The sequence below is a fragment of the Trachemys scripta genome, chromosome 24 (assembly GCF_013100865.1).
Source record: "Trachemys scripta elegans isolate TJP31775 chromosome 24, CAS_Tse_1.0, whole genome shotgun sequence".
Taxonomy (NCBI): domain Eukaryota; kingdom Metazoa; phylum Chordata; order Testudines; family Emydidae; genus Trachemys; species Trachemys scripta.
In genome coordinates, this window is record NC_048321.1 from 8,598,450 (window position 1) to 8,611,527 (window position 13,078).

A 13,078-nucleotide genomic window follows, 5' to 3' on the forward strand; every position below is an offset into this window, starting at 1 on the left:
ACAAGGGATGATCCTGAGAAAACCCGGACGAGGACATCCCTGGGAAGGGAAAGTGCTGGAGCCGGATGCCTGCTGACCAGAGCAGCGATGAGTCCATGTCAATTCCTACTTCTAAACACTAGAGGGAGACAAAGGGGAGGCGGGACCTAGGTGGGCGGAGCTACCACGACAGGTGTCCTCGGTGCACTGGCGTCTGCCCGCAGTGTGGGGACAATAGCAGAGCCGGCTGGGGTTCACCCAGGTCCCAGCGCAGGATGGTCTCAGGTTAGCTGAACTCGACGGTGGAACAGGTTGAAGCTAAACTGAAGTGAGCGACTGTTAACTTGAAATAAGAGCATGCAGACCGAGCCCTGCGCTGGTTTGACTCAGGTTTAAGGAACTATTGTAGTTAAACCGGCACAGTTGCCTCAGGCAGACCAGGTCTAAGATGCATGTCACCAAGTCAGTGTGAACGCAAGTTACAAGCTGAGGGGGTGGTTGGGGTTTACACCCTCACTCTGCGGGGCAGTGTAACCTAGCGGATAGGGCACCAGACAGACTCAAGAGACCCGGTTTCATTCCCAGCCCTGCCACTGGCCGGCTGGATGACCGTGAGCAAGTCATTTTCCCCTTCCCGTGCCTCAGTTTCCCCACGTGTGAAATGGGGATAATAATCTTGACCTCCTTTGTCAAGCGCTTTGAGATCTACGGATGAAACGTAGCCTGGATCCCCACCGCGGGCCGGGGTTTGGTGATCAAATAGCTCCCTGAGAGGACGGAGCTGCCCAGCTAAATGTTGGAGGGTGGGGGGGGCATCCTGGCATCAGAAATATCACTCCCCATCTCTACTCCAGCATCATCCAGAGGGGCCGAGTAACTGAGAATCAGCCTCCCTCCCCCATCCCAACACATGCCCCAGTTAGTGGCTCTAACGCCAAGGGAAATCCCAGGGGATTCCACTGGGGAAACCCCCAGCGACAGCTCAGCCATGAGAATGTGGGACAGGCCTCTGTGCCAGGCCCCTGGTAGGCAGCTACATTCCCTGGGCTGCTGGAAATAGCTCCAGCCCTCTGCCTCTTATCACTGGCTCCTCTATTCCTCCCTGCCAGCAACTAATAAATCAGCCGCCGGCAAATCCTCCAAGCAGTTGAGCTAAAAATAAAGCGGCTGGGACGGGTCAGGGTGAGGTGGCTGAGATTGGCGTATGGGGATGTGCGCGGAAGCAGGCTGGCATGCACAGAGCCTGCACCGGGGTCCGGCTTGGAACCTGCCAGGAGACAGGCAGCCCCTTTGGGCTCGGATCGACCCAGCTGCTGCTCCCCCAGCTCTGGGGGAGGCAGGCTGAAAGTCCCATGAACCAGCCGGGCCCGACACTGATGCTTCCATGGCTAGCGTAGCCCAGGGTTTCTCCGATTCTCAGTCCGTGTGGGCACCGTTCCCATGCGATAGGTCTTGCCCTGCTGTTGCCCGGGCTGACCTGCGGTCTCCGAGGCTCAGGCTGGCACCTCCTGCCAACACTGAGCAGGGCCATCTGTTTGGCAATCTCGGAGGAGCTGCACCCACGGGAGAATGCTAGGGCATGAAAGATGGGGAGCTTCTAGCAGCCGGGGAACAGTGGATGGGGCGCAAGATAGTGAGGTGCTGCTGGCAGGCATGGGGAGCTGTGGATGGAGACAGAGCAAGAATCGGAGGAGCCGTGTCTCCTGAGAGCCACAAAAGATCCCCAGCCTGGGGCAATAATTGATTAATGAGCCAGCAACTACCAGGGCATAACAGGAATCGATGCCAGCCAGCTGCTGTCAGCCTCTTTTGTCACTCTCAGCCAGTCCCTCGGCTCTGATGGACGCTGGGTTGATTTCACCTATAGATCGCCGGGATCTGGACGTGGCAAGGGTGGTCAGTGACTTCTCACCATTGGAAGAGCAGTCCTCAGGGAACCATAGAATATCAGTGTTGGAAGGTACCTCAGGAGGGATCTAGTCCAACCCCCTGCTCAAAGCAGGGCCAATCCCCAGACAGATTTTTACCCCAGTTCCCTAAATGGCCCCCTCAAGGATTGAACTCACAACCCTGGATTTAGCAGGCCAATGCTCAACCCACTGAGCTATTCCTCCCCCACACAGACCCATGCTCTGAAAACCACTTTAGGATCTGGAGCCTTTTGTCCTCAGAGCACCCGTTCCCATCCAGGTTAGCAGTGGCTGGAGGATGACCCCATCTGGCCGCCCGAGTGAGAGTTTGGTGGGTCTCAGACCTGTGCCCAAAGTATCCCTCAGGGTAAGGAAGAGACAAGCGGGGGCTGTGATGGACACAAACCGGAGCAGGATCTGGCCTCGGCCCGGCGGTTCTCTCTGGCACTCCAGTTCCTGGCCCAGGACTGCTCAGCCCTGGGGATGCTGATCCCACCTCACCAAAACCACCACTGGCCCCTGCTACCGTCAGTCCCAGAGGGCTGGTCCCGTGCACAGAGCTCTGCCCCGGGGCGTTCATGCTCTGACCGTCAGCCAATGGGAGCGTTGACTCTGCTGAGTCAGAAACTGGCACCCTCTGCAGAGGGCCCAATCGAATGGGCTTTGGAGACTAGACCTGCCTTTTGCCCCTTTGTGGCAGGTAGAAAAATAGCAGCTAACACACACGTCTCTTTTGGTCCATTCGCAGATTCCTGGAAACAGAGGCCAGATCTTCAGGCCGCCGGCTGCTCTGTCGCATCCCAGAGGTGGGAGTGAGAGATTGACGCACACCCTGTAAAGCACAGCTCGCCCCGTACAGATGTGTCTCCGCATTGCTCTGCGAGCGCCAGGGTGGGCAGGAATTCGCCCACGTGCATCCACCCGGGATGACACCAATACCTTGCAAGAGAGGTCGTATCCTTAGATGCTGCTGGCTGTCAGGGAATGAAAAGCCCTCGGGGGGGATCTTACCCTGTAACAGCCAGGGCTAAGGCCGAATTTGCACCCCAGAAGGAGAGCACCTGTGTTTGGAGTCACGGCACGGAAGAGCTTGGAGGCTCCGTATTAAACTTCCACCCACACCAGCCACGGATTGTCTTTAAGAGCTGAATTCAACAACAGGAGCACTTCTCCCAGCTGGGGAGGTGACAGCCACCAAATTGAGCCAGCCAATGAGATGCAAGCTAGAATCGTTACCTCCTCAGACCCAGTCCTGATTGGCTGATCAGAGATGCACAGGTGCCTGTTCACTCCTGTGAATCTGGCCCACCTCTAGGGCTAGTGGAACCACTGGGAAAGCAGAGGGGAGCTACATTTCCTGCCGGCTCCTCCCAGTGGAGATTCGGAAGCGAGAGTCGACCCGAACTCTTTCTGTAACTGTGGGACATTTGTCGCCAGAGGAGCCGTCCCTATTGAGTCTCACCAGCACAAGCCACGAAGGAGTTAACTGCCGCTCCATGAAGAAGGAATAAAGTTCCCTGAGCCAGAAGAAGGTGGTTCTTGTTAAATCCAGAGCAGAAGCCGGGCAGCTCCAGTTTAGCGGCATCTCCATCCAAGCAGCAAAACATGCTCAGGGTCTCCGAGCCCTGCCACAGTCTAGGAGGAGCTTGGCTTCCCGGGGACGAGCCGGATTCGGCCCCCTGGGTCCCAGCTGCTCACGTCTCAGTAAGGCTGCTGTGCAGATTCTGGGTGGGAATGCCCAAGCCTCTGATATGAACGCCACTTTCCGCATGAAGGTCAGTGAGCTGCTCGAGCCGGGGTCGCCCGCCGTGGGCAACCAGAGCCGTGGGCAGCCTTGGGAGGAGGTGGAGGTCTCACCTGGTGGTGGAGCCAACACCAGCCTGCCTGGCGAGGAGGTCTTCCTGCTGCCCACGTTCTCCACTGCTGCCAAGGTCCGGGTAGGCATCACTTTCATCCTCTTCCTCTCCTCGGCCTGTTTCAACATCGCCATGCTGTGGACCGTCACCCAGAAGTACCGCAAGAGGCCGCACATCCGCATCCTCATTGTCAACCTGGCCGCGGCCGACCTGCTGGTGACCTTTGTGGTGATGCCCTTGGATGCAGCCTGGAACATCACGGTGCAGTGGTATGCGGGCGACCTGGCCTGCCGGGCCCTCATGTTCCTCAAGCTGGTGGCCATGTATGCCTCAGCCTTCATCACCGTGGTGATCAGCCTGGACCGCCAGGCGGCCATCTTGCACCCACTGAGCATGGGCGATGCCAAGAAGAAGAACAAGACCATGCTGTGCGTGGCCTGGGCCCTGAGCGTGCTGCTGGCACTACCTCAGGTAGGTCGCCATGGCAACGGTGCAGGTAGGGAAGGACCGTGGAATGGACCCCGGGACAAGCTTCCCATGGCGCAGCCTCCTTTTGCCATGGCTTTTGTGGTACTGTCAGGGTCTGGTTTAGGTAGAAAGGCCTCTGATGCACTGTGGTGTGGGGGGAATAGATTGGATGGGCCAATGACCTGATGTAGCATGGGCAGGATACAGGAATACCAAACTAGATGGATCAGCTATAGCAATGGCTCTCAAACTTTTTTGTACTGGTGACCCCTTTCACATAGCAAGCCTCGCAGTGCGACCCCCCTTGTAAATGAACACTTTTTGATATATTTAACACCATTATAAATGCTGGAGGCAAAGCAGGTTTGGGATGGAGGTTGACAGCTCACGACCCCCCCCCCATATAATAACCTCGTGACCCCTTGTGGGGTCCTGACCCCCAGTTTAAGAACCCCTGAGCTATAGGGATATAAGACGAAACAGGCCAATGGTTTGATGATGTACAGCCAGGACACCAGCCTGCAGGCAATGGATCTGGGATGGGCAGAGGATGAGTGAGATGGACAGTATGGACTGGAGGTGGCCTAGATAGATGGATCCGGTATGGGCCAGAGGCAGGGATGCTGGAACACTGGTTCAATGGGCAGGAATACGAGGCTGGATGGCCACTGCTGTGTCCAGGGTGTAGCTCCTGTGGGGGTGCCGAGATCTAACTGTTTCTCCGGGCCGGGCGGGGGCGTCTCTTCCAGATGTTTGTCTTCCACGCAGTGAGCCGCTCTCAGCCCATCTACTTCATCCAGTGCGCCACAGTGGGCAGCTTCCAAGCCCACTGGCAGGAGACCCTCTACAACATGTTCACCTTCTCCTGCCTCTTTCTGCTGCCGCTGCTCATCATGGTGCTGTGCTACTCCCGCATCCTCATCGAGATCTCCGGCAAGATGAAGAGAGCTTGCGGTGAGCCCGGCCTGCCTCTCGTGTCCCCCAGCCCTCGCCCGCGGGCTCCCAGCATGCATGGACCCCCTCTGTTCACTGCAGCAGGGGGTCTGCATGGGGGGACCGGTGTGTGTGTGTGAGCACGTGTATGTGGGAGCCATGTACACCAGTAAGTGCACCTCTCCCTATCCATCCATCCCCACACATCTTTCCATCCGTCTTCCTCCTCTGCCTCTCTCCAAGGGAAAATCAATCCCAGCCCCCCAGCACTTAGCTGCAGAGAACCGTCCCCTTCATGTCCCCCCGCACTCCGGCTGTGGCAGGCCCTGGCTCGGTGCCCCGTGCAGAACACCCCGCCTCCCCCGGGCGCCACCCGCTGCCATGGGTGGCCTGCCACGGCCCATTAAGCCAGGCAGCCAGGAACCAGTCCCCAGCTGCCCTCCACCCTGGGCATTTCTCCAGCTCTAGGAGGCTGCAGGGACCTGTGCCAGCACTCATGCACACAGGCTTGGAACATGGGGACCCTCACTCTTTTTCTCCTGTCTTTCCCATTCTGCTCTTTTCATTGGATTTCCCCTCCTCCCTCTGCTCAGTTTCTTTCTTGTTCTCATTCTCCTGCTCTCCTTTCCTCGTTCTCTTCCAAGCGCTCTGCTTCACCCCGCAGAATTTCCCTCCATGTCTCCCCTCTTATTCTCTCTCCTCCCTCTGCCCTGCAGTCTCCTCCAAGGAGGTCCACCTCCGCCGCTCCTACAACAACATCCCCCGGGCCAGGATGCGCACCCTGAAGATGTCCATTGTCATCGTGCTGACCTTCGTCCTGTGCTGGACTCCCTACTACCTCCTGGGCCTCTGGTACTGGTTCTCCCCAGAGATGCTGAGCCGGAAGAAGGTGCCTCCATCCCTCAGCCACATCCTCTTCCTCTTTGGCCTCTTCAACGCCTGCCTGGACCCCCTCATCTACGGCCTCTTCACCATGCACTTCCGCAGGGAGATCCGGCTCGTCTGCCGCTGCACCCACCGCAGGAAGGAGCAGGCCTCCACGCCGATTGGCTCCTTCCGGGCCTCCACCACAGCTGCGCCCATCAGGAGTGCCGGAGAGGACCAGGGGGGCTCGGGCAAGTACGAACTGGAGGTGACGGCTAATGTGGCCCTGCCTGCTGGGAGGTGTGAACTGTGCAGGAAGAAGATAGTGGAGAGTTTCATATGAGTGGACCTTTGCCACACCTGGCTTCCCAGCAAGGGGGAGAGCCCAGTGGGACCCCCATAACGTGCCTAGTGGGGTCTACTGGGCAATTGTTCCTTCACTCAAGCATTCACCAATAAATCTAGATTATTTTCTCAGCCGGTGGCCTCTCCTTGATCCCCTCCCTTTGTGCCCATCAGTCTCTCGCTACCCAGAGGTGCGCCAGGCTGCACACTCCCCAGCTGGCCTGGGTGGAGGTGGACACAGAGAGTGGACTACCGTGGGCTTCTGCTCCTTGGAAAAGTCGCCACTAAAAGTCTGCTAGCAGGGTGGCGTAGTGGACACATCCCTGACTCAGGAGACCCAGGGTTTATTCCCAGCTCCGCTGCTGGGTGACCTTAAGTAAGTCACTTTGCCCTCTCTGTGCCTCAGTTTCTCCATCTGTGAAATGGGGAGAAGGCTCCTGACCTCCTTTGGAAAGTGCTTTGAAATCTACTGAAGACAAGAGCTAGGGAGTATTGTTATTTTCCAGATCCACCTCCCCACTCAAACACACACGAAGGAACCTGGGCTCCTGCTCTCGAGAGGGGATCCCCAAGTTTGCACTTCCATGATACCGTCCCCCACCGAATACACCAGTCGGTTCCTGAGTGCAGAAAGCCTCTGCTCCCCCAACAGAAACAGGGAAGGGGGGGGGGGGCGGGACCTGGTACATTTCCAAGGGGTTCCCCCTACCCAATAACTCCCGTCAGTCAGTGTGTCAACTAGTGGTCAGAGGAGGATGACAGGACTCCTGGGTTCTAGACACCCTCAGTGACAGAGATGGACGTCAACACTGCAATTTTATAGCCCCGCGAACCCACGTCAGCTGACCCGCACAAGCTGTGGCTGTGGCATGCATCTTTCACCGTAGCGTAGACGTACCCTGGTGGTGCAGTCTCAGCCTTTTCCCATCCTTAAGTCTAATGCAGCAAGAAACTGATGGGCTCTCGTGGTCGAAAAGAAACTGTTGGCCCCAAGCAGAGCAACCCAGCAACTGACAGGCAGGATAGTCTAGTGGTTAAGGCACTAATCTAGGATCCAAGACACATGGGCTCATATCCCTGTTCTGCCACAGACTTCCTGTGTGTGCTTGAGCAGTTCACTTAGCCCTTCTGTACACAGCAACTAATAGTCCTAGCCTGTCTCCCAGGAGGGTTGTGCAAAGAGATACACTGAAGGTTTTTCGATATTATAGTGATAGAAGTCAGATAAGGACCTTAGATAGAACCTATAAATCTCCATGCCCTAGAGGTTGGGCTTTTCTTTTTTGGGGTTTATTAATTTCATTTTTGGAGGGTTATTTTTAGGAATTTTTGAGCTCTACGTAGGTTTTTCAGGGTTCTCTTTCTGTAGGTACACAAAGTACTGTTTCAAAGAGCACTAAATTAAAGCAAACCAGGGAACCTTTAGTGCAACCCAGCAGGGTCTACCCCAGTTAATTCGTAACACGTTACTGGGCCTTAGAAATCACACTCACTGTAGTCCACACTACTGCTCCATTAGACAAGCCCTTGATGCAAGCCAGGGAGCAGGGACGTTACCTGTACAAACTGCACTGGACAAGGGGTGCAGACAATACTGAAAACCATTTCCAGTGCTTACCATATAAACACCAATTCTGATTGTATTGGGGGTGCTTATCCGTTAAAATCTAAAACCATACGCTCTACCCATAGGCTGGACAAAGACTAACCTCTGCTTGAGAATGAAACCCATGCATCTGATGTCCCATCAACTGAAACACACAGCCTCCCTTACAGATACAGGCAGATGTCAACAGAAGAGGGCTTTTTTTTTTAAAAAAAAGCAGACTTTTATTCAGTATTTATGGGTAACATTTCTCCTTCAATATGAGAGCCCCCTTCAGCATCACTGGATGAGTTCTCTCATTTGAGGTGTCTGAGGTCAAAAGGAGATCAAGCGTCTTAACACAAATCAAGAACTTTACAGATGCTGTCAAAAATATGACCAAGAACTTATAGGTAAAAATGCAGCACAATTAAAAACCCAGAAAAAGATCGATGCAGGAATCTGCACAGCCAGCTTACGAGAGACCTTCTGCTTCTAGAGCTATGCAGGGAGAATTTACACCTAGGAACCATCAAAAGGAAATGGAGAAATGTGAGATCAGCGTCGTCTCCTGTCTGGACTCCTGCTCCGCCTACGTCCGCCCCTGGAAGACAGACAGACAGACAGGGACAGAGTTAGATATATGCTACCCTGAGCTAACATCTCGAAAGATTTGAAAGCTATCGACGACTTCTATGCACAAGGCCCATGTTCCTTGCCAAAGACATGCAGCCAGCTCTGGAGTGGAAGCTGGCAGGTGTTTAATAATGCAGAGCAACAGGAAAATATTCTCTGAAAGCTCATGCACTGATCTCAGTGCGCTTCACTGAAGGTAGGTAAGTCGAGTTCTCGTTTTACAGAAACTGAGGCACAGAGCCCTTAAATGACTTGCCCAAAGTCACATGCGTCAATGGCTGGGTCCAGACCAGTAAGATCTCTCTACAGCCAACCTCCTGCTCAGACCATTAAAGAACTGAAGAACACAATCCAACAGAATTCCCGATTGGCGAGAATTATTCATGATCCACTGGACATTTAGCCCAGGGTTAACATTCCTGTTCTTGAATTTTTCATGATCTCAAGCGGTCAGGCCTTCAATTTCACCCCTCAGCAGAAACGTCAGAATCCTAAACCACGGAAGGGCTCTAAAGCATCGTTTTACTACAGGGCGTTTCCCAGAGTGCTGTTCCTGGAAGCAGGCGGCACAGACTCTGACATTTCCTGCTCTGCTTCAGGCAGTTCCTTTGTCTGTAGCACAAAGACCATTTTCCTCTGGGAAAATCTGTTCCCAGGAATTTCAAAACCGAGTTCCCAACATCTCCGGATGAAAAGCATGCAGGCTAAGGTGAAAGCCCCTAGAGCATGCACATGGACTGAATGCAGGAACTTCACGCAGCAGCTCCAGGTAAAAGAGGGAGAGAATCACTCCGTGGGAAAGAATTTCCAGTTGGTCTAACTTAAAATCCTGTTTGTTATTTAGTGGCTTCAGGGCTCTCAATCCATCACGTTCCACCAGCACTAGAAAGCCCTAGGCAAGTGTTCTCCACACTGCCATGGAGGGTCTCCCTTTGTGAGGGAGCCTGAGGCTAGCTCAGACTCCATGACTCACTCAATCCTCGGTATCTCTGATGAGACTGCCAAGCGGAGGACCAAGCCGGTGTCAGCTGGGATGCAGCCCTCAACCTTGGCTGTATCTTACCTTCTCTTTCCTTTCGGAGGCCCCCTGACAAAGCACCAGTCCACGCTGATTGGCTGCCCCATCAGGTCCTGTCCGTTAAGACCTTCCATCGCTGCCTGGGCTTCTTTGTACGTTTCGTATTCTACTAGAGTGTATCCCTGTGGGGTGCAAGGAGACAAGCCTCAGTCAGCGAGTGGCCCAGTGGGGGGCTTAGCGAACACGCCAGAGGCTGGGCCAGCCTTGAGAGCAGATCACAGAAACCCATCGATAGCCTCCAGTACACTCGGCTCCACTGTTGGCATCAGGAACGCTGTCAACAGTGGCAGGAGAAATACCGACTTGGCAGTAAGTGGAGTAAATAGAGTGGGCCCTACCATAAATAGAGATGTTCAATTAAACACACACACAAGCTTCCCCAAACTAGTGCCTTGAACTGTTAGTTTTAACCAGAAAGGGATTTAATAGAGAAGGGGGCATTAACTATTACAGTGATATGTCCCCTCCCCCTTCAGTAGGGCTTCCCTGGTGAGCTCAAAGCACATTAGTTAAGACAAAGCAGATTAATTAAAGCCTCACAGGCCTTTGTTTGCGGTATTCTCCTTAATTTAGAGACAGAGACCCAGAGAGCTGAAGTGACCTACCCCAGGTCACACGGCAATTCAGAGTCCAAGCAGCCCCCTCCTGCTCTAACCAATAGATTACCCTGCCACCATCAAAGCTGCGAACACAACCCCAGAGCTCCTGGCTCCTAGCCCTGTGCTGTTTCTTTTCCTCTCCCAATTGCATGGGGGCAATTTCATCTGTATGGCTGCCTAGCTTACCTGGTCCCCATTACCACAGTATCCAAGCCCCATGCAATCTGTTAGGTATTTATCCTCACAGTCCCCCCCCGCATGAGGTAGGGCAGCGTTGCTATCCCCATTATGCAGATGAAGCACAAAAACACTAAGGGCTTGTCTATACTTACGCGCTGGTTCGGCAGCAGTCAATCGAACTTCTGGGTTCGATTTATTGCATCTTTTCTGGACGCGATAAATTGAACCCAGAAGTGCTCCCCGTCGACTCTGGTAATCCTGCTTGGCGTGAGGAGTACGCGGAGTCGACGGGGGAGCCTGCCTGCCGCGTCTGGACCGCGGTAAGTTCGAACTAAGGTACGTCAACTTCAGCTATGTTATTCACATAGCTGAAGTTGCGTACCTTAGTTCGAACTGGGGGGTTAGTGTAGACCAGGCCTAAGGCTCACGTCCTCAAAGGTGTTCAGGTGCCTTGCGCCTATTGAAACCAATGGGAGTTAGGAGCCTACATACCTTTGTGGATCTAGGCCTAAGTGACCTGCCCGAGGTCACACACCAAGTCTGTGGCAGAGCAAGGAATTGAGCCAAAGGGGAACGCCCTAACCACTGGACCATCCACCAAATCCTACCTTCAGGTAGCCCGTTCGTCTGTCTAGATTCAAATGGATGTTCTTTATCTCGCCATACTCTGCAAACTTGTCGTGAATATCCTCTTCAGTGGCCTCCTCGTGAACGCCGGTGACAAAGAGAATCCAGCCCTCCACCGCTGTAGCCACGGCATGCAGGGAAAAGCAACGCTCGTTACACAGAAGGCAGGGGGCGCTCCTCAGCTTGGTACGCAAACCCCACTGCGCGCACACAATGCCTGCGTCTACCCAAGCAGGATGGAAAGGGATCCTCCCAACACCTTGGCCAGACCCCTGGCTTAGCTTGGAACCCATTGGCAGCAAGGAGTTAAGTGAAAACAGGTGCAGAACGGATGGAGGACTGAATCTAGCCCTGGGAAAAAGGCAGCTTGACAGCCCTGGAGACAATCACTCTATTTATCCACACAGTGCGGATGGTCTGGGCACAATGTACATGTCATTATAACGATAATCCTTAGCTCGTATATGGTGCTTTTCATCAGTCAATCGCAAAAATTTTTTTACAGATGAGGAAACCAAAGTGCAAAGAGTTGAAGTGACTTGCCAAAGGTCATCCCACAGACCAGTGGCAGAGCTAGGAAATAGAACCTAGGTCTCCTGAATCCCAGTCCAGTGCTCTATCCACTACACCCCACTGTCTCTCGGAATAGAACTGGTTTCTCCCCATCTTTAAAGCAACCCCACAGCATGATGTCCTGTGCAAGCAACCCCACGCGGCCAAGGCTGGGTGACCACACATGCTAAACCAAACATCTCCAGCAGATACTCACATCTCTGAGGCCCAGGTTCATCCCCATCTTGTTCCACGCTGTCATAGTCCTCACGTACTCTGGCCCTCGAACCTTCCTCTGGCCACACAATGGGGGGGAGACAAAGATCTTTTTAGATGACTAGAAACATTTATTATGCTAGTGCTTAGGGACCAGCCAAGGACACAGCCCCATTGTGCTAAGCACTGCACACACACTGGCAGACAATTCCTGCCCTGAAGGGTTTACAGTCTAAATACATTTAACTATGTATTCTAGCTGTTCTAAGCACTGCTAGGCACACACGCATGTCCCTGCATTTACGCTTTAGAGCACATACAATCCTGTCGAGTGACACAAGCCCAGTAGTTAAAACAGGGATAAGAATCAGACTCCTGGTGACCTTGGCCAAGTTGTGTTACCCTGGTATACAAGTTGGAGGGGTCTATTTTACAGACGGGGGAAACAGAGGCAAAGGGAACTGAAGTGACTTGCCAAAGGACAAAGCAAGTCAGTGACCGAGTCCCAGATGGAACCCAGGAGTCCTGATTCCCATCCTAAAACACACTCCTGGGGCTTAAGCCATGGGGCAGTTTCTGTTTAGAAGCAGCCAGGTGACTCCAGTAAGCAGCCAGACCGTTCCAGTTAGCTACATGACGCAGGAGGCTCCTCCGGATTCACACAGTAACTCAATTGTTCATAACAAGATCTTCACCTGAACCAAACCCTCGGCCTTTCCTCTTCTTTGCTTTCTCCTTCAGTTTGTGGATGCTTTCTGCAGAGAAGTTCAATGTGTTAATTTCAACTGGAAGGAGGTCTGAAACAGGCCATTTGCGGTAGAAGGGGGAGGGGGGTGTCAGTGTTATCGGATCAGAACCAGGTTCGACCCAGATGGTGCAAGTTTCAGAACAATCCCCAAGGCAGGGAGGAACTAGGGGTGAGAACCGGGTGAGCTGGGCACGGGGGAGGCTGGGTCAGAACCTGTCGGGGATGGGGACAGGACTCGGGTCAGAACCTGTCGGAGGCGGGGCCAGGACTCGGGTCAGAACCGGGTGAGCTGGGCACAGGGGAGGCTGGGTCAGAACCTGTCGGAGGCGGGGACAGGACTCGGGTCAGAACCGGGGGAGCCGGGCACGGGGGGAGGCCGGGTCAGAGCCGGGCGGGGGCGGGGACAGGACTCGGGTCAGAACCGGGCGGGGTTGGGGCGGGGACAGGGCTGAGAACCGGGGGAGCCGGGCACGGGGGGAGGCCGGGTCAGAGCGGGGCGGGG

At 54.3% G+C, this 13,078-nt stretch overlaps 2 protein-coding genes across 2 annotated transcripts in view; one reads left to right on the top strand and one right to left on the bottom strand.

The window, feature by feature from the left end:
* The first annotated feature begins 3,632 nt into the window (after window positions 1-3,632).
* Window positions 3,633-6,409, top strand: LOC117869737 (gonadotropin-releasing hormone II receptor-like). Its single transcript, XM_034756807.1, has 3 exons — window positions 3,633-4,216; window positions 4,963-5,167; window positions 5,863-6,409. Exons 1-3 carry the CDS (start codon window positions 3,641-3,643, stop codon window positions 6,351-6,353), a joined length of 1,272 nt encoding a protein of 423 aa, XP_034612698.1. The 5' UTR covers window positions 3,633-3,640; the 3' UTR covers window positions 6,354-6,409.
* A 1,750-nt stretch (window positions 6,410-8,159) lies between these two features.
* RBM8A (RNA binding motif protein 8A) overlaps window positions 8,160-13,078 on the bottom strand; it is a 5,765-nt gene continuing 846 nt past the window's right edge. Inside the window, exons 2-6 of the mRNA XM_034756808.1 lie at window positions 12,524-12,583; window positions 11,830-11,907; window positions 11,042-11,178; window positions 9,640-9,776; window positions 8,160-8,544 (exon numbers count right to left, since the gene is read on the bottom strand). Coding sequence (XP_034612699.1) covers window positions 8,499-8,544; window positions 9,640-9,776; window positions 11,042-11,178; window positions 11,830-11,907; window positions 12,524-12,583 — 458 coding nt within the window. The 3' untranslated portion in view covers window positions 8,160-8,498. The remainder of the gene's footprint in view (window positions 8,545-9,639; window positions 9,777-11,041; window positions 11,179-11,829; window positions 11,908-12,523; window positions 12,584-13,078) is intronic.